General features: G+C 40.4%; 3 protein-coding genes and 5 non-coding genes across 11 annotated transcripts; 2 read left to right on the top strand and 6 right to left on the bottom strand.

Annotated features, from left to right (window-relative positions):
* The first annotated feature begins 111 nt into the window (after positions 1-111).
* Positions 112-4,009, top strand: LOC115750839 (traB domain-containing protein-like). Of its 2 annotated transcripts, none has more exons than XM_030688427.2 (9): positions 112-814; positions 997-1,044; positions 1,154-1,213; positions 1,660-1,743; positions 1,906-2,010; positions 2,608-2,721; positions 2,840-2,940; positions 3,425-3,536; positions 3,633-4,009. In XM_030688427.2, exons 1-9 carry the CDS (start codon positions 320-322, stop codon positions 3,759-3,761), a joined length of 1,248 nt encoding a protein of 415 aa, XP_030544287.1. In that variant the 5' UTR covers positions 112-319; the 3' UTR covers positions 3,762-4,009. The 2 variants fall into 2 exon arrangements, with proteins under 2 accessions (XP_030544287.1, XP_030544288.1); XM_030688428.2 differs by having other exon boundaries at positions 2,608-2,726; positions 2,845-2,940.
* A 749-nt stretch (positions 4,010-4,758) lies between these two features.
* On the top strand, positions 4,759-8,006 carry LOC115750842. Of its 3 annotated transcripts, XM_030688432.2 has the most exons (7): positions 4,759-5,278; positions 5,518-5,565; positions 5,652-5,717; positions 6,313-6,411; positions 6,708-6,812; positions 7,351-7,422; positions 7,625-8,006. In XM_030688432.2, exons 1-7 carry the CDS (start codon positions 4,814-4,816, stop codon positions 7,751-7,753), a joined length of 984 nt encoding a protein of 327 aa, XP_030544292.1. In that variant the 5' UTR covers positions 4,759-4,813; the 3' UTR covers positions 7,754-8,006. The 3 variants fall into 3 exon arrangements, with proteins under 3 accessions (XP_030544292.1, XP_030544295.1, XP_048137846.1); XM_030688435.2 differs by lacking the exon at positions 5,518-5,565; XM_048281889.1 differs by lacking the exons at positions 5,518-5,565; positions 5,652-5,717.
* A 369-nt stretch (positions 8,007-8,375) lies between these two features.
* Positions 8,376-8,489, bottom strand: LOC115750945. The gene has a single exon (XR_004016556.1). It is a non-coding gene; the product is annotated as a small nucleolar RNA snoR80 (small nucleolar RNA).
* A 1,686-nt stretch (positions 8,490-10,175) lies between these two features.
* Positions 10,176-10,307, bottom strand: LOC115750944. Its single transcript, XR_004016555.1, has one exon. It is a non-coding gene; the product is annotated as a small nucleolar RNA snoR80 (small nucleolar RNA).
* A 92-nt stretch (positions 10,308-10,399) lies between these two features.
* On the bottom strand, positions 10,400-10,501 carry LOC115750942. The gene has a single exon (XR_004016553.1). It is a non-coding gene; the product is annotated as a small nucleolar RNA Z152/R70/R12 (small nucleolar RNA).
* Positions 10,502-10,596: 95 nt separating this feature from the next.
* LOC115750949 lies at positions 10,597-10,684 on the bottom strand. Its single transcript, XR_004016559.1, has one exon. It is a non-coding gene; the product is annotated as a small nucleolar RNA R11/Z151 (small nucleolar RNA).
* A 110-nt stretch (positions 10,685-10,794) lies between these two features.
* LOC115750941 lies at positions 10,795-10,900 on the bottom strand. Its single transcript, XR_004016552.1, has one exon. It is a non-coding gene; the product is annotated as a small nucleolar RNA Z157/R69/R10 (small nucleolar RNA).
* Positions 10,901-18,282: 7,382 nt separating this feature from the next.
* LOC115750844 (peroxidase 3-like) lies at positions 18,283-19,975 on the bottom strand. The gene is made up of 4 exons (XM_030688437.2): positions 19,715-19,975; positions 19,314-19,505; positions 18,957-19,119; positions 18,283-18,810 (listed from the first exon to the last, which is right to left on the bottom strand). The coding sequence occupies exons 1-4, from the start codon at positions 19,928-19,930 to the stop codon at positions 18,398-18,400; spliced, it is 984 nt and encodes a 327-aa protein (XP_030544297.2). The 5' UTR covers positions 19,931-19,975; the 3' UTR covers positions 18,283-18,397.
* Between the last annotated feature and the right edge of the window lie 546 nt (positions 19,976-20,521).

Raw genomic sequence — 20,521 nt, 5'->3', positions numbered from 1 at the left:
GAAGCCCAATATAAAGACCCACGAAGGAGTATCGAAAAGGACTAGGGTGAAGTTAAAAAGCTACACGCTTGCTTTTAAAATTTGGGCATCGAGGTAAGAAAAGGTCGCACCTGTAAACATCAAACTGGCCTTGTTCGTGCAAGAATCCGCTCCATCTTTGATTCCGAGTCGTCGTCAGTCTGCTCGTTTTTGCGAATTCATCACTCCATCGTAAACACGCAATCGAGGAAAAGATCGATTGTCATAAATGGAGGATTCGAGGTAAACATCCAGACATGGCAAGCGATTCGCATTCCTCAGCTTCACCTTAACCCGGTTCATGAATTGCCCGACTCGCCCACTCGCCCTGCTCCGCTCATCTCGCTCTCTCCTCTCCTCCCTCTCGTCTTCTACTGTCAGAACCTCCCACCCACGTCTCAGATTCGTTTCACCCTCCAAAACCACCAGGTGTAGTCTCTCCACTATCCCCTCTAAGAACCGCCCGAGCTCCATCGCGACCAGACCCGCCACCGCCATGGACCCTTGCGCGCCCGAGCCTGACTCGAATTCGGTCGAGGATTTCGTCCACATCGACGATCCGAACCCAAACGTGGAGAGCCTGAGTGAGAGCTTCGTTGGGGTCGATGTCGCGAGGGAGGACGACGGCGACGAGGCTGCTTATCGGAGCGGCGGTGAAGGCGATGGCGAGGGATCCAATCTGAGGAGGACGCTTCCCGAAGAACTCTCCAGGAGCGTGGTGGTCCTCACGTGCGAGTCCTCAGCAGAGGGCGGCACGTGTGACGTGCACTTGGTCGGGACGGCCCATGTGTCTGAGGTGAGTGTTGTGAAGTTTGGAGCTCTCAATTTTGGATTTGGAAATTAAGTTTTTGCATGTGGGCTGATGATCTGTTTGGTTGTTGGGAAAATGTGGCCCTAATTTGCCTGTGTAGTATCCGTTCATGTTATTTGGCAAGGGAAGTTCATAGTGTAAATGTAATGATATGGTTTTGGTTGCAGGAATCTTGTAGAGAAGTAGAGGCAGTGATCAGTTACTTGAAACCACAGGTGTTTGTTTTTCTGTTTGTGCTAATTGACGATTGCATCATGTTGTGGGTTTCGCATGCATTGCAAGGTAGTTCCTTGAGAAAGTTTTTGGGTTTCTGTTTGAGTGCAGGTGGTATTTTTGGAGTTATGCCCTAATCGAGTGGCTCTACTTACCCCGCAGAATCTGAAGGTGTGTGTTGTAGGAATATTCATCGTGCTCTTTGCTCTCACATTACCTTCATTTGCTCAATGTTCCTCCCACTAGCAAAATGTTTGGAATGCATTGATGAATTAGTAGATAATCATAGTTTTTAATAGTTTGTGTGATACTTGTTTTGTTTGACTCTAGAACTGTCTTCACAATGTCTTACTTTTTTATCCTATAGATTTTCTAGCTTGATGCTGTAATTCTAATCCACATATTGTTGGTTTTCCTTTTGAAGAAGCACCAGAATATTGAGTATTATTCTTGGGCAGAAGAGTATTTTAACATACATTTTTGCATTCTTTTTGGATGGAAATAAATGTCATCGGTGTATATTGAATGCTCTTTTGATCAGTATCATTGGGATTCAAATCTAAAGGATCGATTTGATTTCATCTCCATCTTTTGGATGTCTTCTTATGGTCTGCCAGGTACCTACATTCGGAGAAATGGTGGAAATGTTCAAGAAAAAACACAACGCATTCGGAATCCTTTACAGCTGGTTCCTTGCCAAGGCATGTTTTTCTCCAATCTGTTTTCAGTTGTGATCGCAATAACTTATGACTTGTCTGGTTTGGACTAAACTTTTATGTAAGCATTATGCTGTTTGCTATATCCTTTTCTTTTAACTGGACTTAACATATATCCCTTTAGGTCTCACTTCTGTTTTTTATTAGGTTGCTAATAAGCTTGAGGTCTATCCTGGAGCTGAGTTTCGTGTAGCATTTGAAGAAGCAATGAAGTATGGAGGCAAGGTTATATTAGGCGATCGCCCAATACAGGTATTGTTTCTAAGGTGTTCATGTTGCTGTTCTAAGTAATCACTGTAGAGAGCATCTATGACTTCGAGCCTTTTTTTCATGCTTTTCCCAGTTCCTTAAATGCTATTGCAAAGGGCGAAGTTTAAGGGGGAAAAAAGGCTTGACCCTGTGTCCTCCCTTTGTTGTAGCAAAATTAGTCAACCATAAACTTTTCATTTGCGGATGGAATTATTTTCTATCGGCTTCAATGATTGATAGTTAGAAATCAATGTGAGAGGTGCTTATTATGTAATATTAGGTAGGGTGTTCTCCAGAAACCTCTTCTCAAGGAAATGCAGCACAATATTCTTTTGAGCAGCACAGCATAAGCACTCCATTTTGAAACCCAACCATGTTTGTTTCTTACACATTTTAGTAATTGATTGACTTCTATGGACATCACAGACAATAATCATGTTTGCCTTCTGTCTTGAGTACCCTCAATAGTTTATCTTGAATTGCAGTTTTAGATGCTACAAATTTATGAACCACTATTTCTAAATTTACTTTAGTTTGGTCTCTTTAATTCTTGCTCTTTTTTTTTTTCTCTAATATGACTTTTTCCTATGACTGCCACAGGTTACCTTACGAAGGACATGGGGAAAAATGCCACTCTGGCATAAGATAAAGTTAATATATTCCTTACTTTTCCAAGCAGTCTTCCTACCAAGCCCCGAGGATCTTAATAAAATGGTAAGCTTTATTTCGTTATATCTATAGAGAATTTTTCGAGTGCTTTTTGCGTGTAATATAGAGGAGCATCAGTAAAAAGCCAATCCACATTGTTGATTTTTCTGGTTTTCTGCATTAGCTGAAGGACCTGGACGATGTGGACATGCTGACTCTTGTGATTCAAGAAATGAGCAAGGAATTTCCCACCCTAATGGAGACACTTGTTCATGAGCGAGATCAGTGAGTATTCTCTTTATGTTTCAATATTTCATTGTAAAGATCTACCCCTGTGGAAGATGGCCAAGTCAAGACTGTTTTCCTGTCCATTTTTCAATATTAATTACTTTCACAATCAAAATTGCACGTCTTATTGCCGCAAGGAAGCACAAGCTATATCTGAACTGGTAGTAAACGGTTTAGATTCTAGAAGATTTTTATTACATCGGTAGCTATATTGACTTTAAGTGATAGCCCATCCCCTCAGTTCGATACTAGCATCACTAACAGCCTTTACCACAATACATCGTCTTGCTTGGTCCTGTTCATCTAGCTCAAGCTATCACGAACATGAGTTCTTCATACTTAGTTTCTCTCCCGATTCATTGCACGAGTTCTCGGGGAGTATGGTCGATTATGTTTGGGATAGTTATCCCCGTAACTGCAGCCCTCATAGAGGATGTATAACATGCCGTTCTATCAAACTTTTGCCTCATTTGTCTGTTAGGTACATGTCATGGACATTGCTAAAAGTTGCGAGAGAACATAGTTCAGTTGTTGCAGTTGTCGGCAAGGGCCATCTTGCCGGTATCAGGAAGCATTGGCAGCAGCCTGTGGTGGTTAGTCTTACTAATTGATGGTTTAATACATGCTAAATCGTGTCAATATTTTCTGCATCTGATGTTTAATTTAACTTGTTTTGTTGCTTATGTCAGGTAAAGGATCTTCTGGAAGTTCCTTCGAAAAAGCCAGCCGTTTCTACAGTCAAAATGCTCTCATCTTTGGGTATCGCAGTTGCTGGGGTGGCCATCCTCTCTGGTATCTACTTTGGATGGAAGAAATGATATGTGAAACAATTCTGTTGGACAGCCTCTGCGGACTGATTGACATATGACAGCATAACTTACGTGGGTGCAGCACAGTGGAAATTGTGTATAGTCAATCTTCATTTATTGAATTTTTTCTTCTGCGGTACGTGTAATTCTCATAACAAGTTGTAAAGCTCCTGCTATTCGAGGTAGATTGTTACTTGTCACACCTGAGCAGGAAGCATCAATAGAGTGCTGGAAGCTGGTTCACCGGTACTTGTTTTATCATCGTTGTGTTTCTGTATTTGATGCCTGAGCGGGAGAATTCTCATTGAAGAAGATGCGTTTCCAATGAGAACTAGTGCCATTCATAGGAGAATTGCCAAGATGAGGGATGGTAACTAGACTTGCTCAGTGGACGGGCAAGGTTGGCCTTATGTGGAGGACGTTGGTTGATCAACACTAGTAGATCGATTGAAGCTCACCGGTTCGGAAGCTGAGCAAGCAAATTTCATTCATAGATGGCCCATCCTTGAACCTAATATTACGTACTCTTTCATTGATTGACGGGCCTGTAAAATGGCAAATAGACTACACAGCTTGCTCCATGATCAAGTCATACTTTCTGAGCATGACATCTCTCCACTAGAACGATGCTTACGGCGATAATCCCGACACCTCGTTTTCACCATTGAACCAAAGGCACAATTCGCATCTTCCAAGCAATCCAACTCCTAGTCAAGTTTTGTCTCCAATTCAGAGGATATACTGTTTCAGAGACAGTAAATTTGTTCAAGCGCGATGTTAATCAAAATGCCCCTTCTTTTGGCTAACAACATAATTGATTGTAATTATCTGTTTAAGTCTGACAAATACGAAAAAATCCCATCTTTCGCATGAGTATCTTCAGAATATATCAGGCCGATTGCTTTGATTTGGCCAAAAAATCAGTGACGCAATTGCAAATTTGATCACGAGATCAATCCTTCCTTAATTTAGCGCTCCACGTGCAAATCATATAACCAACACAAACTCTCTCTTCCTCTCTCTCTCTATAAGAATCTGCTCTTACCTGTCGTTAAGACGCAATGTTACGAAAACCTTTCCATGGATGGAGGAGGATCAAGCAAGAAATCCAGAAATTGACAGCCTTTCGCGCGCCTTCACCTTACCTTAACCCGGTTCGTGAATGGCCCAGCTCGGCCACTAACCCCACTCCACTCATCTCGGTCTCTCCTCTCCCACCCCAGTCTCACTTTCGTTTTACCCACCACGAAAGTCTCTCTACCAGCTGCCTCGCGACTGGGCCATCCGCTGCCGCTTACTACTCTCGTGCGCCCGTGCCCGATCCCAATACCCACTTCGAGGATCCGATTCTCGATGTGAAGAGTCCGATAGAGAGCTCCGATGACCAGAGGGAGAATGGCGGCGACGGCGAGGGATTCGGTCGCAGGAGGACGCTTCCCGGGGAACGCGTGTTACTCTTCACGTGCGTGTCCGGGGACGACGGCAAGTGCTCCGTGTACGTGGTCGAGACCAAACATAACTCTCAGGTGAGTGCTGTGAGCTCTAAATTTTGGATTTGGAATGAATTCTGACGATTGTTTGGGAAGGAAAGCAAGGGAAATTGAAATGAGGCTTGGAAAATTGAGTTCTTGCATTTGGGCTTCATGATCTGTTTGGTTGCCCGCAAAATTATCAGAGTATAATCTGGGTATAATCTGTGCAAAGTATACGTTTAATGTTATTGTGGCAAGGCAAGGTAAATGTAATGATATGGCTTTGGTTGCAGGGATTATGTAGAGAAGAAACCACGATGATCTTTTCCCTGGAACGAAATGTAATTGAGGGTTTTATTCATGCTAATTGATGGTTTTGCTTGGATAGTGCATTCTTTTATGCTTCAGAACGATTTCTTGAGTGCAGGTGAGATCTTTGATAATATGCCCGCACGATTTGGTTACGCTTGAATCGCTGAAGCAAAATCCAGAGGTGTGTCTTTTTTGAATGTTTATCCTAGTCCATGGCTTCATTGGCTCAGTGTTCCTCCCCCAAGCAATTAAATTTGGTGACACTCACAAGCATTGACGAATTAGTGGATGATAATAGTTTTTAATAGGTTGTATGATACTAGAACTGCTTTGACAATATCTAACCTTTTTATCCATAGATTTTCTAGCTTAATTTTGTAATTCTATTTCGCATCTTGTCGGTTTTCCTTCCGAAGAAGCACCAGAATATCGAGCCTTATATTCGAGAGAAGAGTAGGTTGACATATATTTTGTGGCAAAAATTTGTCATGGAGGTGAATGTCTTCAGTGTACTTTAAATGCTCTTTTGATCCTCATTTGATACAAATCTAAAGGAGCAATTTAATTTTATCTCCATCTGTGGGTGGTTTCTAATGGTTGATCCAACCAGTATCCTTTACGGCATGTTTTTCTGCAATCTGTTTCCAGTTTTGAGCGCTATAACTTATGAGGTGTCTGGTTTAGACCAACTTTCGTTTCAGCATTAGTCTGTTTGCTATATCCTTTTGCCTCTCTTTTAACTGGACTCAGCATGTATCCTCTCTGTTATTTATTAGGTTGTTAATAAGCTTGAGGTATATCCCGGAGATATGTATGATGTAGCGAAGGAACAACTAATGAAGTATGGTGGCCAAGTTATGCCTCTCAAAGAACAAGTATTGCCTTTTTCTCCCTTCTCCTCTAAGGTGCTCTGTTGTTGTTCTAAGCGATGGCTGTAGAGAGTTATCGGCTATTATGAGAGATGTTTATGTTTAATAGTTGTGGTGTAATTCATTCACCATGCATTTACTCTCAAGGAAACGCAACGCAATATCCTTTTGAGCAGCAAAGCATAGCCACTTCATTCTGAAAGTCAACCATGTCGATTTCCTACACTAGAGGAGGTTTAAGAATACAAAAGTCGATTTAACTCATAAATATCCTTCTGGATCTCACTTCTGTTATGGATTAGGTTGCTAATATGCTTGAGGTCTATCTCGGATGTGGGTTTCGTGTATCATATGAAAAAGCAATGGAGTATGGCTACGGGTTTATGGTGCATCATTTCCCATTACAAGTATTGCCTCTTTTCCCTTTTCCCTTCCTTCTCTAAAGTGTTCCGTTGCTGTTCTAGGTGATGGCCACAGAGAGCATGTACGATTCTTTCTAGTTTATCATCTTCAACGATTGATATTCAGAAATCAATGTGAGAGTTGCTTATTTTGTTATAGTCAGGGTTTTATTTCATTTTCCATGCATTTATTTCCAAGGAAATGCAACGCAATATCCTTTTGAGCAACAGAGAGCATTTCATTCTGAAGGCCAACCATGTTGATTTTCTACAATAAAGGATGGCTAAGAATCCAAAAGTCAATTCAACTCACTTACATTTTTGCATTTTTAGTAGTTGATTGACTTTTGTGGACATTGTGAACTTCATAGATGATTACCATGTTTGACTTCTATCTGGATTACCCTTAGCCACAATCTTGAACGGGAGTTTTAAGATGCTCCCGACATACAAAGCATTATTTATCGGTTTACTTTGGCTCGTGCTCTTTAAATTCCATTGCTTCTCTCTTCTCTAGCATGACTTTGCTCTATGATTGCCACAGGTTGCCCTGTGTAGTGAAAAGCAACTCTCGACAAAGATATCTTTAATTGAAGCATCACTTATGTTTGAAACGGTAAGATTTATTGTGCTAGATCTCATTATGTTGCAAGTGCTTCTTGCATGTGGTATAGTGGACCATCAGAGAGAAGTCATTCCACATTACATGTGTTAGTTAGTTTTAATATTTGATGGTTTATACATGCTAAATTGTGTCATGACTATTTCTTTTTTTGCATCTGATGTTAATGTTTAACTTGTTTTGTCGCTTTTGTCAGACTGACATTCTGGTTGGTCCTTGGAAAAGACGGGCCGTTCCATCAAGATGCTCTTGTCTGTGGCGTCTTTGCTTGTTGCATTTGCTCAAGTGGATCCAATCTGGTATCTACGTTGGATGGAAGAAATGAAACGAGAGGCAATTCTGTTGGACAACCTCTGGGGACGGGCAAGGTAGGCATAATGAAGATAGATCAAATAGGGATTGGTAGGTAACTGTAGTGTAGTTGTAGGAGATGAAGTATTGTTGAACAGCTCAGCTCGTTCAAAATTGTCTGATGAGAACACAAATTCTCTATTAAAATTTACAAGAGACGTCCAAGGAATGCTATCATGAGCTTTTGTCAGGATAGGGTGAAGATGTGGAAACCACTGCATATTTAAGATCGCCGTGCCTACTGGATTTCCTGCCATGGTCGCGTTTGCTGCTTTTGTCCCTTAACCAAGTTCGTACCCCCTTCTAGTCTTCTAATGGAAAAGGTGCAGTATGTGCTCTCCGCTTTCTCTTTGTTTTGTCCCTTGTTGAATTTTTCAGTTCTAGTATTGCCCAGGTTGAACCCATCAAGCTCTTGCATTACTGCATGTATACATTTGCACCTAAAGTTCTCTCTTAAATTCGTTTAAAATGTCCCCAAAAAGGGTCACAGCTTCCTAGTCCTCGAGACACAAGTGTGAATACGGTTTGCACTTTTCGGCTCCCGTCACTGCAGTTGGTTTTCTCATGTTGTCGTCCCTGAAAGGAATGAGAAGGGGGAATGTATGAGGCGTTTCCAGGATCCGATGGCACTAAAAACACAAGTAGCCACTGATCAGGATAGCGCCACAATGCTGGATTTAGCGCTCAAAAATGATTTTATCTTCTTTTTTTGGGTCACATCTTCAAACCCCACAATTGAACTCCCAAAAAATGGGAGGGAACGGATTATGGTTGCTCTGTGGAATGAGTCGTTTATTGAAAATTCACTGCCTGACCCTTTCCTCATTCGCACCAGCTAATGCCGTATTTCTTGTTATACGAGTCTGGTCTTATCTTCATGATCCTAAGTCATCCGTGTCCTCGTTTTGCTAATTCATATAAAATTTGGCATAGGTTTTAAGGAAGATTACAGTTTCGATAAACTCCAAAATCATATTTTTTTTTTATCGGTTCGTGAATATTACATATCTATTGTTCATCCCCATTGAATGAATGGACTTCATTTAAAATCTTAAGTACTTAGTTTGAAAGATGCATTATATTTCTTTTATATCGACACTTAAATTACGCTTGCGAGTCCAAGTCCAAAAATGTGATTTTTCTTCTTTAAGAAAGCCATCTCAAGAATCGAATTTGTGAATAAGATAAAGCCAGATACAAATCTCTCTCAATCTCTCTATCTATAACCAAGTGAACTGCTAAGGAGAAGGGATTGTGTCTCTGCCGATCTATGTAGTTATTCTCTCTTCTTCCTCTCTCCACAAGAATCTAACCTTATCTTCTTGATCCTGAGTCAAGAGTGTCTCCTCTACTCCCTCTTTCTTCTACTGCCAAGAACCTCACGTTCACGTCTCACTTTCGCGACAATGCCCTCCCATTTCCTCTCTACCAGCTCACGATCATGCCCTGCACCGCTGCATGCTTTCATGTGCCCTCCCACGAGGATCCTAACCCCAACGTGGAGAGCCTGCAACAAGGGATCCAATTCCTCGTATAAAATGATAGCAATGGAGCAGTGAAATGCTGCACCTGAAATCGTCTTTCGGAGAGATGTGAAATGAATTACGATAACCCAATGAATGGAGGCTTTTGATGTGGCAGTGGAACAATTCATTGAATATAATTTTGTGCCCGTTTTAATATTTGTGTCGTAAATGAAGTAATATGAATTTGACCGAGACCTCATGCAAAGAGGTCAGAGCAGTCATTCATTAGCTAAAACCACTAGTGTCTTCCTATCCACACTCGATTGGAGGTGTGAATTCGGCCAAGCGATCACAGCTTTTGACTTCTTTACATGATTCCTCAAACCAAACCATTTCGTTATATTTCATTTCGACATTTTAAACGTGCACATATTATTCTAAGATGAATCCGATCCTCGACCAAACATATCATCACACCCAAATGCAACAACTCAATATCTAAGTCTCATTTTCATTTCCCATCGTCCCGCTCTACCAAACAATTGTCACAATTTATTCAAAATCCAAACAATTGTCACAATTTATTCGAAATCCAAAATTGAGATCTCAAAAGTATCATTTCATCTTCAATCATGAGAGTGGAGAGAGTGCCCAGACAGCCGAGGATTGATGTGTATAGTATAAAAATCCTGTTCCAATGTTTCCAAAAAAAAAAAAAAAAAAAACATTCTGTTCCATGTCATGGAAAAAATTCTTACAAAGGAGCAAGACTCAAACCCAAATCAAAAAAGAATTAGACACTAGAAACAAGATTTGTGAGCAAACCACTCAAACCTACCCTAGTAGCAAGAATGTCAGGAACAAGATCATGGGAAAGAACAATAAGACTTTCGATCTGTCATTTAAATTCCACAAGAGTGGCAAAACTGGGAATGTATGAGGCGTTTCCAGGATCAAATGACACTGAAAACACAAAAGCCATCGATCAGGATAGTGCCACAAAGCTGGATTTAGCGCCCTAGCCATTATGCCAAGAGGAACTGTTCATCCCCCAGAATTGGTAATGGGCGCCCCTCAATTTCTTTCTTTTTTCTTTTTAACCTCAAACCCAATAATCAAACCTAAAAAAATTAAAAAAAGTCTCAGGGATTATCGTTGCTCAGTGGAAGGAGAAGTCGTTTGAACAATTGGGCTCACGGATTGATCCACTGCCCCATCGACACCCACTACGAGTGCCTTAATCTCATCACTGCATCTCAATCCCATCCTCAAAGAATCGAGTTTGCTAACGAAAAGCAAAAGGCTTTGAAGAAATCGCCCGTTGAAAAGATTGGCAGATTCAAGAACACGGGGGCTTCAGCGTGTGTAACAATCAGATCATTGACGATGAAGTCTCACTGAAATCCGCTAAGATTATATTGATTTATCATCACGAGCCCATCTCGACACACCAGAAGCAACCAAAAAAAAAAAAAAATCACAACAGAGAACGACTCACGGCCAAAAACACGACAATGAAGGACGCAATTTGAAATAAAAAAGATCATGAGAGAGTGCTCAGACAGCCAAGGGTTAGTCTTCAACCACTGGGGAGTGAAAGCCACCAGGTATCAGAAACTCTAGTCCACATACTATTGCATCATCACTGCACTCGCAACCAACAAGAAGAAGAAGGCGAAGGATCGAAGAGGATTGGGAGAGGCGAAACCCCAGACGAAGACGCCGATTGGGAGATTTGGAAAGGGAGAGAGCGACGAAGACGAAGAAGAACCTTCGTTTCGCTTATGTAGGCGACGGAGAGGGCGAGCGGTGGAAGCCGATTCGGGGGAAGTTAGGGTTTATTTCTGCGGGGGGGTTTGGGCTTTTATGGGCCTGACCAAGGTGAGCCCGAGAACTAAGCCCATCATCAACACCTTGCTCTTCCTCTCGTCCCCTTGCACTGTTGTAGTTCCATGCATTTCTTTTCTTTTCTTTTCTTTTTTTGCAAACACCATTCATATATCTCTAGACCAACCTCGTTGAAAAGATCAAACTATTTGACAGTTTCTTCCATATAAACAATCTTTACTACACAATAAGTTTTCTTATGGTTTCGTTTTCTTTGGACGCGTTTGTGGAGGATGAATTCTAGTACGTTAAAGAAAAGCAAAACACTCTTGACGTCAAATCCAACGCTCGATAATTCTACATTCAAAGTTTGATAAACATGAGACGCCATATCAATCTAATTTAGTGCCCATAGTAATCCTTGTCGTGATTTGTCAATCCTATTTTAAACTTGTAACGTGATCTATTCTTCATTCACTCATAACTAATCCATATGCCACAATGATATCTACCTTAGATGAAAATCTATGGCGCTTTAAAGCGTATTTGTTTGAGTGAAATTATTTTTTGGGAATTTATTTTTTGGACTTTCACTTGTCCGGTTCACTGAAAATGACTCAGTTTGTTTGAGTGAAAGTGTTTTTCTTGAATTGATTTTCCAGATTTTTCACCTGTTTGGTTTGCCGAAAAGGACTTACTCAACAAAAAATGCTTTTTTCCTTCAAAAAAAAAATGGAAAACACTTTCGATCAACAGAAAATTTAGGAACAAAATTAGGATAGTGAATTCCGAAATCTAAAGAGTGAAAATAATTTCTGAAATTGTTCCTCTCAAATTCTTTAAATTTTTAAATTTTTAATTTTAATTGATATTTTTTATTTCTTTATTTTTTATTTTCTTTTCTTCCCTTTTATTTTTTATTCTACCTTTGCCACTCGCCAGGCTTGAGAGATGACAGTTGGCCGACGAGGTCGAGGTAACCGCAGGTCGGCAAGCCTCGAGCTAGCTAGATCCGGGCGAACCTAAGCGCACCTGAGGCCGGCGAGCCACGAGCTTGATCGTGGCTGCCACCGACCGGTTGCGATGGAGGACGTAGCGACGTAGTAAGAAGGAAGGACGAAGAAAAAATAAAAAAATAATAATAAAAGACTAAAATATGAAATATAAAATGAATAAATAAAGAATAAAGTATGAAATATAACATATAAAATGGAATTTAAAAATTTGAATTCTTTTTTGCCTAATATAATGTCGTGAGATTGAAATTATTTTTCAAATGAGAACCAAATATCGTTTTTGATCACATATCACTAAATAAAGGAAAATAAAATATTCTAAGGAAAATGAATAATTTGGATAGTATTTTTTTAAAAAAAAATTACACAGACAAGTTTCTTTTTAGTCTTAAATGGCCACTTAATCCACGTTATTGTTCTTCGTCTTCTTCTCTGTTTCGTGACGCTGATCACTCTCATTGGAAACAGTTCGACGTCCGGGGCAACACGTTCGGACTATGGCTCACCCGCTCGCCCCGTTGTCATCCCTCCACCACATCGACTACGCAGCCCGATCTTTCCAAACATGACCTGACCGGAAGCCTTGTGACACCTCTTCAGAGCCGCCCAAATCAATTCCTAGCGGCTCCTCCAGCAGCCGGGTCGTAGCCGACCCGCATTTCGCGTGTGCGAGATGCTCCGGCAACCGAAGAAGGGAAGCGTGCTCGCGAGGTTGAGCTCAACCCATGTCAGCGATCACCGCGTCCTTCATGAGCAGCGTGGCTTTGATGAAGGATTGGATCAAGGGCGCTTACAAGAAACGTGACGATGGCGACTGATCGAGTAACATGGCTTCGCCCAGGAAGTGAGGGTCTACTCTCGCAAACTGGATCTTGATATCAAACGGGCACCTTCTTTTAGCAATGACATCGAAATTTTCTTTAATTCTAAAAGTGATCTCTCGGATGGTAAATGATTATTTTAGTAAAGGGTCATATTCATAACACGCAAGTAGAAACTGACTAATTTGGAAGGCAAAAATGTGTCGAAGCTCGATTCCATCCATCACAAGTTATAGTACAACGTGGAGTTTAAACTGGTGTTCAAGTTCAATAGCAAGAGCTGGAGCTTAGGCTGGAGTTCGGTTTTGAATTTGCTCTGTTAAACCCGACTTGTGTCCTAGTCAAAGCCTAACTTGGAGAAGACTTTTATCAGGTTGCTCAATCGAGCTCAATTACCCCCCTCATGAATGGCACTAGAACACTGACACTTTGTTCCTTGTCAGTTCTCAGTTGCAGGCTCCGAGACCGCACCATTGCGATGTTTTACCTTCCTCCATTGGCAAAATGATAGAGATTGCCATCAGAGAATGCGGAGAAGAAGAGTCCATCTTCGTGCGTCAGTAGAGTAGTACACGCCGTTCTTTTTCTTCAGCTAATTCTACGAGCTGATCGTGTTACTACAGTGTACATACTTTCCCTCGATCCATAATACAACCATACTGAAGATTAACAATCATATTCAATGTGTTCTCATCAAACAAACTCGGTATGGAAGGCAAAGCATACAAGTTATTCATATGAATTGGCAATCTGTGACCTGGTCATTCGTCCGGTAAACTTAATGTTGACCAATGAAATTTTTCTAGTCGAGTTTGATATCACAAGCCTCTTGCAGCATTTATTATGTTGTGGTAGAAAAATGCTGGTCCTCGCAGAAACTTATATGGTACAAACCGATCATTGGTCTAATTAGGCCCTAGTCAATCCATTTCTTGAGAGATGAGATCTGGGAAAACCAAATTGTATTCCATTCTCCATGATAGACAAGACACGCTGCATTAAGTGCAAATCTAGCTTTCTTGAATGTTTAAAACAAGTTCTAAAGCTGGATAACGGTCAGCTCTGTGATTCTTGCCGGGTGGGGCTTGGGGGTTTTGCTGTATAATTGACTCTAGTAAGTCTTTGGATGAATATGAGAAACCTACTCTAAAATTAGGCCGGCCAAACATGAATATGAGTACAAGAACTCTCAAGCATGCTTGCCACTTTTTCATGGAAATGAAGGTGGTATTGTGTGAGGTTGCTGTATCGCAGTGGCCTCCACTGATTACGTGGAAGCTTGTTTTGCCGAAACATAAAAAAAAAAAATACCTTGTTCGAGCGTCTAGCGGTCAATGACTAGCATAGTGATTGGCCTCAAAATATTTTCAGTTGGACTTATCTTTACACGAAGTTCAAGCCCAATCAGTTATGTGTCAATCATGATATATTAACTAATCAAGATCACATCAATTTTTCGATATGGGACTTCTCTAACACAAGTCACATACGTATCTCAACAATCTCTTCCTCATTTGAGATATATTAACTGCTCAAGACCCGTATTGAATGAGAATTGATGTGGTATCAAAGCAGGAGGTCTTGAGTTTAAATGTTTCCAGGCTTTTATTTGCCTCCACAATAAAATATTTCCACGCTTAGTACTAAGCAAAAAGACCAGACTAAGCGTCGAAGAGAGTGCTAGAGTAATTACAATTTAAATCCCGCATTCATTTAAAAAATTAAGTTTTTAGAGCAGTAGACCGTGATCGCAAAAAATCTCACAAATGGCCCCCCTTTTGTCTTCGTCTTGCTTATGGATGAACCCTGAGTTGCTCTGTTTTTTTTTTTTTTTTTTCCTTGTGCTGACCTTCAAAACCTGCATAAAGAACAGAAACTTTCTCTCTCTCTGCCACGCGTTTGTGGCCGCGAATTGTCAGATGTGAATGTGAAGTCTCGCCGGTTGTGAACGAAGCTCCCCTATTTATAGACTAAAATAGGATTTTTATTTTCTTAAGCAATTTATTGAATTGTTTTCCAAGTAATTAATAACTTAATTATTTCAACTTAGTATTTATTGACAATTTCAGCCACAATGTGTTCATGGGCTTGGCTAAAGTTTAATGCTCTCGTGGGCTCAAATTAAGCCTTGTTCTGCTAATAGTCGTTAACAGCTTAAGGCCTGTCCTTAATTAAACTGTAAACGGGCTGAACTAAGTCCGAGTTAGGCCAATTGAGGCCCTTCTAATCAGAATTTTCGGCCATTGTATCCCCTAGTAGCTTGACCAAATCTCTCATTCCATACGGGTCCAATCCGTGCAATCAATTTCGGTCCGTTTGGCATCGCCAGTCTAATTATAATGCAAACCATGTGAATGTTTTTTTGGACAAAAAAAAAAACTATGTGAATGTTTTTAAAACTATATGCATGTCCCTAAGGTTATATGCAATTTAATTATATTAGTTAGAGACTAAGGTTAGTCCCTAATTTTTTTGTGCAATAAATGAAGTCATTAAAATTTTATGTGTCAACAAGGGTTGGCCGACCTTCACTAGGTCTGCGCAAGGGTCGCGGCCCTCGCTTAGACCCGGCAAAAGTCGCAACCTTCACCCATAGCCCTCACCTAGTGATTGGCGTTGACCCTCGCCGGATTTTGTAAAGGAAAAAAAAAGGAAAGAATTTACAAAATAGAAAAAAAACCAGCATTTTATTTAAAAGTGTTTAAAATTATAAGAAATAAGTTTCCCTATATTGGGTTAAATATGTTAGCATTTAGATAATATGGGTCGAGTTGGGTTTAGAGTGTTAGATTTGTAGTCCATGAAAATGGGTCAATTTGAGTCGGATCATTTTCGACCAAACTCATTTGTTTGATAGATCTATCATAAGTGATCGCTTTTTTTTTTTAAAAAAAATTGACATTCAAGTAATCACTTTTCACTTAACTTTGCCATGTGGTCGAAAAAAGTGTTAAAATAAGGCACTCAAGTAATCTCTTGCTTAAACAAGCAATAAGGGATTGATTTAAAGAGGATTGAGGATGACAGCACCCAGAGAAGCAAGACAGGGAGATTTGGATTGGAGAGGAGACGAGAGCGACCAAGACGAAGATCATAAGCATGTATAATTTATCGTTCTATTGATTTTTTGCATCATTTGCGTTTAGTCATCGGAGTTGTGGGCAAGGGCCGTTTTAGCGGTACCATGAAGAATTTGAAAGCTGCCCGTTGCTACTAGTTTTAATAATTGATGGTTTGTACATTCAAAGTAGTGATAATCATCCAAAGATTTTTAATAAGTATGATCGGAGGCTGGAGCATTAGGCATTTCGTGGAGGAGGCCATTGCAGGCTCTAACATCCGAAGCTAGAGTGGTTGCTGAGTTAGAACATCCATATTCACGTCCAAGCCCTATAAATTCAGAAGCCCGATTCCAGATCTGAAGCAGCATTAAATCCTGTCAAGGTGTTTTATTTTCCTGAAATCCGAAGTTTAAGTCGACTTGCTTCATTGCTATGTATCGGGTAAAGGATCTTCGGGAAGTTCCACCAGAAAAGCCAGCCATTTCTACCATCAAAATGCTCTCGTCCTTGGGTGTCGTTGTTGCCGGAGGGGCATGGTGTCTAGTATCTCCTTTGATTGGAAGAAACGAAATCTAAAACTGTTTCACCGAAAATGGGGTTTCACCCAAGAAAGCAAAAGCCCCTTCACCAAATATTGATCATTGATTTTGCTATGAAATAGATTATGGGATTTTGACTTCGAATTCACATGTCTTTGTAAGGAAGATGGGCAGTGATTTTACAAGTCAACAGCCGGAAATAAAGAACGAGAGTTAAAAATTAAAAAGACACCGACGATGATAAACTGATAAGTACATTAGGAAAGGGTGTCATGTGACATTGGGATCCCCTATAATGACCATTACTTAGCCCGCTAATTACAACCTTTCATCAATAATTATTTTCCTAGGGTGCATTTGTTTCACTGAAAATGTTTTCCTGGATTTTTTTTAGGAAAAATTATTTTTGAGAAATCATTTTTCCAAAAAACAATTTGTTTTCCTTTGTTTGGTGATATGTTACTAAAATATCTTCTGATGTTTGGATTTCATTTGGAAACTATTTCAATCTCAAAATTTTATTTGAGGAATTTTTTTTTGAATTTTTAAATTATTCATTATTGATTTATTTTCTTTTTTCTTCTCCTTTCTTCCTCACAGCCACTAATGAGCCTCGAGACCGACGAGCTCGAGCCGCCCGTTTTGATAGCCTCGAGGCTTGCCGAGATTGGCCAGCTCGGCTGACAGTCTCCTTGCCGGTGGCCACAGCCGACTAGTCACGGCAAGGGAGGAAGAAAGAAAAAAAAGAACAAGAAAAGAAAAGACTATTGAAATATTAAACTATTAAAGTATTAAAAAATTTAAAGAGAAGCAATTCTAGAAAGCGTTTTCATCACTTCATATTGGGGAATTTTCTTTCTTCAATTTTGTACACGAACTTGCTGTTGCTCGGAAAGTGTTTTCTATTAAACCAAACGATTGAAAGTCCGGAAAACTTCCTGAAACAAACACACCTAAATACAGTTACAAATGTATTCTAGACTTCCTATTCACAAGCCGATCCAATCTATAAGCAGTTACAGCTCCCAAGGTTATGGTGTTACTCAATTGTTGCGATATTTTTGTTTTCAATTGGCATCTCGATCCTTGTGTTCTCTCTCCAATACTTGGCCAAATTTTAGATGCCCAACTCATTGTATTCTTTGTCAACATGCCGGGTTGATCGCCTCTTTGACTACTTATCGATGTTGATGTTGCTTAGTTGTCTATGACTATATCAATTGATGTCGATATCCCATATCGTTTTCCATTATTCAATGGCTCGGATCACTTTCATTGTTCAGTCTTACTCAATCAACTAACCCTAATTGAATTCCGATTACAATGAAAGGGTTATTTTTCGGTGTATACGGAAACAATTCTATTGGATGACTTTTGGGGATCTATTAATTAACATGCGACCACATAACTTAGATGGAAGTGGAAACCATGTATAATCAAATCTTCATTTATTGAACTTTTTTCCGCAGTACACGTAATTCTCGTAATGAGTTGTGAAGCTCCTGATATTCAAAAGAGTCCTAGAAGCTGGTGTTCCCACTCACAGTACTTGTTTTCTCATCTCCAGGTCCAAGGTCGTGTCTCTGTATATTCGATGCCTGTGTTGCTGCAGAATTGATTAGATTGGATGGGAAAAGATTAGAGAGGTAGAATATTGTGGGAGAATCCTCGTTGAAGACGAAGGTGGGTTTCAAATTAGAACTAATGGTATTCAAAGGAGGTTTGCCAAGACGAGGGATGGTGACTAGACTTGCTCAATCTCGGGATAGAGCAGCTTGGTATCTTGAAAGGCTCATAACCTTTATTACCAAGAAAATTGATGACATTCTGCCAGTAACATGCAATATATTGAAGAAAAGTGAGAACACGGATTATACCCTTTAGTTTTTAGCTATTCACCAGAGCGCAGTGCTTTCTTATCTCACCCGCCGACCCGATCTTCACGTTGATCCGGCCCATCTTCTCCATTGCCAAGGCAAATTGAGCATAGAAGTCGTCAAGTGACCCTTGAAGGATTTGTCTGATGAAGAGCTTGGTAACGGGACTGGTGGTGAGAGCAGAATCCGATTCAAAGAGGCCTCTCCTCTTAAGCACAAGTCTATAGTAGCTGAGGTCGAAGGTTCCGTGGCTGCCCGGATCCATCTCCACGATGGAGTTGTGACTCGGGTTCCTGCATGTCTTGGCCTTGAGATTCGCCGCATACTCGCTATCCAAGGACGGGTCTTGATCCCCGACGCCGGTGAAGTTGTATAGCCGGTAGCGGAAAGCCGAGCAGTGAGATACACCAATCGTGTGAGCTCCTATATCAGAACAAGTGACATGAGCCACTACTAATTTAGCACATGACCAGCTTAGTTTCTACTGAACATGTATTTCGATTTCTCTATGGTTTAACTCATCAATTAATATTCTCTCTTTTGTATAGGTGAGTAATTTATGGCCTTACCGCTCAATAAAACCAAGTCTTTAAGATCAAGTCCTATATTGGCGAAAATTATCTGGAGAGTGGTGAAATTGTAGGATGGAGCAGGGAGTAAGCTCAATGCTTCTGATGCCCTTGAAATATCTCCATCTCTTCTCCCAGTAGGAACTCTCCAGAATGGACCTCCCTATAGTTTGATGCACACAAGATACAGTTTTAGTGCCCCATTCCATCTCAATGCTGTTTTCGCTTAACAAAATTCATATTCATTCCATCATCAGTGGAGAAAACAGTTTTCTACATACAGTCTTAAGATCTAGACACACTTGAACAATGGATACGTGCTCTTGAGGAAAAAATTAATTGTGTTGTTGTCCTTACAGTGGCGACAATTGCATCTCTCGTGGCCAGAGCTACGATGTCCGCACAAGAGACGATTCCAGGGCATTTAGCTTCAAGAAGGCTCTTCACTCGATCAATGAAGTCGTAGCCTGTCTGAGTGAAATTTGGAATAGAATCTTTCTCTGCTTGGTTGCTCGAAGTAGAGTTCAAAAGCACCGAACCATCACAACCCTGGCGTTGATCAACAAAAGATGAGCTCAAATTTCTAGAAGCTTGCATTGGATTTAGAATGTACTCATGCTTTCGAAATGGTGATATGGAATAACTGATTTCTCCTCATACTTTCGAAATGGTGACGTGCAATAACCGATTTCTCCAAACTTCACAATTTTAGTGTGAGATATTAACATGCATACAGAGGGAAGAGATAGAAACCAAACCCTAACGAAGCAATCATGAAAGTGCATCCTCGGTAGTGCGGCGGCTACGGATGGAGCATTGCGGATGTGATCTTCGACAAACTTTCTCACAATACTTTCGGCTTTTGGGCAACTCTTTGAATAATAACCCATCTCAAGTTGAGCTTGAGTTGAGACAACAGCGAACCCTAGAAAACCCAAAACAATCCGAATGCCCAAATCACACAGTCTTCCCATTTTGCTTCAACACAAACACTTCTCATTTAGCAAACGCTCACTAGATTAAACTGTTTTATATGGGCAAAATTAACAATGAACCTAAAATTGAGATTTTATTTCATTTTTATAAGAAGAGGTTGGAATTAATATCGGCAATTGGATTTGATAGTAAAGATTTTAGGGAATTATGCTCGAGAAGATTCCTTCTTTGACCAGCTCAACCACGGAGGCTCTCACTCTCTTCAACAGAAGGGGCTCTCTTCAGCAACCGACCCTCTCTCTCTATAACAAACTGAGCTGCTAAGGGAAAGGGATTCTCTCATCTATGAAGCTCTCTCTCTTCTTCCTTGTTCGCGCGCCCTCTTTTTGCTAGTTCCTCATTTTGTTATAAAAATTGGCAGAGATACAGGGAAATTAAAGTATGACCCCAAAATTCATCGTAGTTATTGTTCATCACTCAATGCATGCATTAACTTCATCGGATTTCTTAGGTAAAATTGTTAGTTTGAAAGATTCATTAAGTATATTTTATAACGACCTGCTGGCACTTAAATTTTGCTTGTGAGTCCAAACATGTGGTTTTATTTATTTATTTAAGAAAATCGTCTC

The sequence above is a fragment of the Rhodamnia argentea genome, chromosome 7 (genome assembly GCF_020921035.1).
Source record: "Rhodamnia argentea isolate NSW1041297 chromosome 7, ASM2092103v1, whole genome shotgun sequence".
Taxonomy (NCBI): Eukaryota; Viridiplantae; Streptophyta; class Magnoliopsida; order Myrtales; family Myrtaceae; genus Rhodamnia; species Rhodamnia argentea.
The sequence above is the reverse complement of the archived record's forward strand: the minus strand, read 5'-3'. Positions and strand labels throughout refer to the sequence as shown.

Coding starts and splice junctions, on each gene's coding strand:
- LOC115750839 (XM_030688427.2), top strand. CDS start 320: ATGAATTGCCCGACTCGCCCACTCGCCCTGCTCCGCTCATCTCGCTCT. Junction 1,744..1,905: donor ACAGCTGGTTCCTTGCCAAG/GCATGTTTTTCT, acceptor GTTTTTTATTAG/GTTGCTAATAAGCTTGAGGT. Junction 3,537..3,632: donor ATTGGCAGCAGCCTGTGGTG/GTTAGTCTTACT, acceptor TGCTTATGTCAG/GTAAAGGATCTTCTGGAAGT.
- LOC115750842 (XM_030688432.2), top strand. CDS start 4,814: ATGTTACGAAAACCTTTCCATGGATGGAGGAGGATCAAGCAAGAAATC. Junction 5,566..5,651: donor TCTTTTCCCTGGAACGAAAT/GTAATTGAGGGT, acceptor TCTTGAGTGCAG/GTGAGATCTTTGATAATATG. Junction 7,423..7,624: donor CATCACTTATGTTTGAAACG/GTAAGATTTATT, acceptor CGCTTTTGTCAG/ACTGACATTCTGGTTGGTCC.
- LOC115750844 (XM_030688437.2), bottom strand. CDS start 19,930: ATGGGAAGACTGTGTGATTTGGGCATTCGGATTGTTTTGGGTTTTCTA. Junction 19,506..19,714: donor TTCATGATTGCTTCGTTAGG/GTTTGGTTTCTA, acceptor GATCAACGCCAG/GGTTGTGATGGTTCGGTGCT. Junction 18,811..18,956: donor AGACTTGGTTTTATTGAGCG/GTAAGGCCATAA, acceptor GTTCTGATATAG/GAGCTCACACGATTGGTGTA.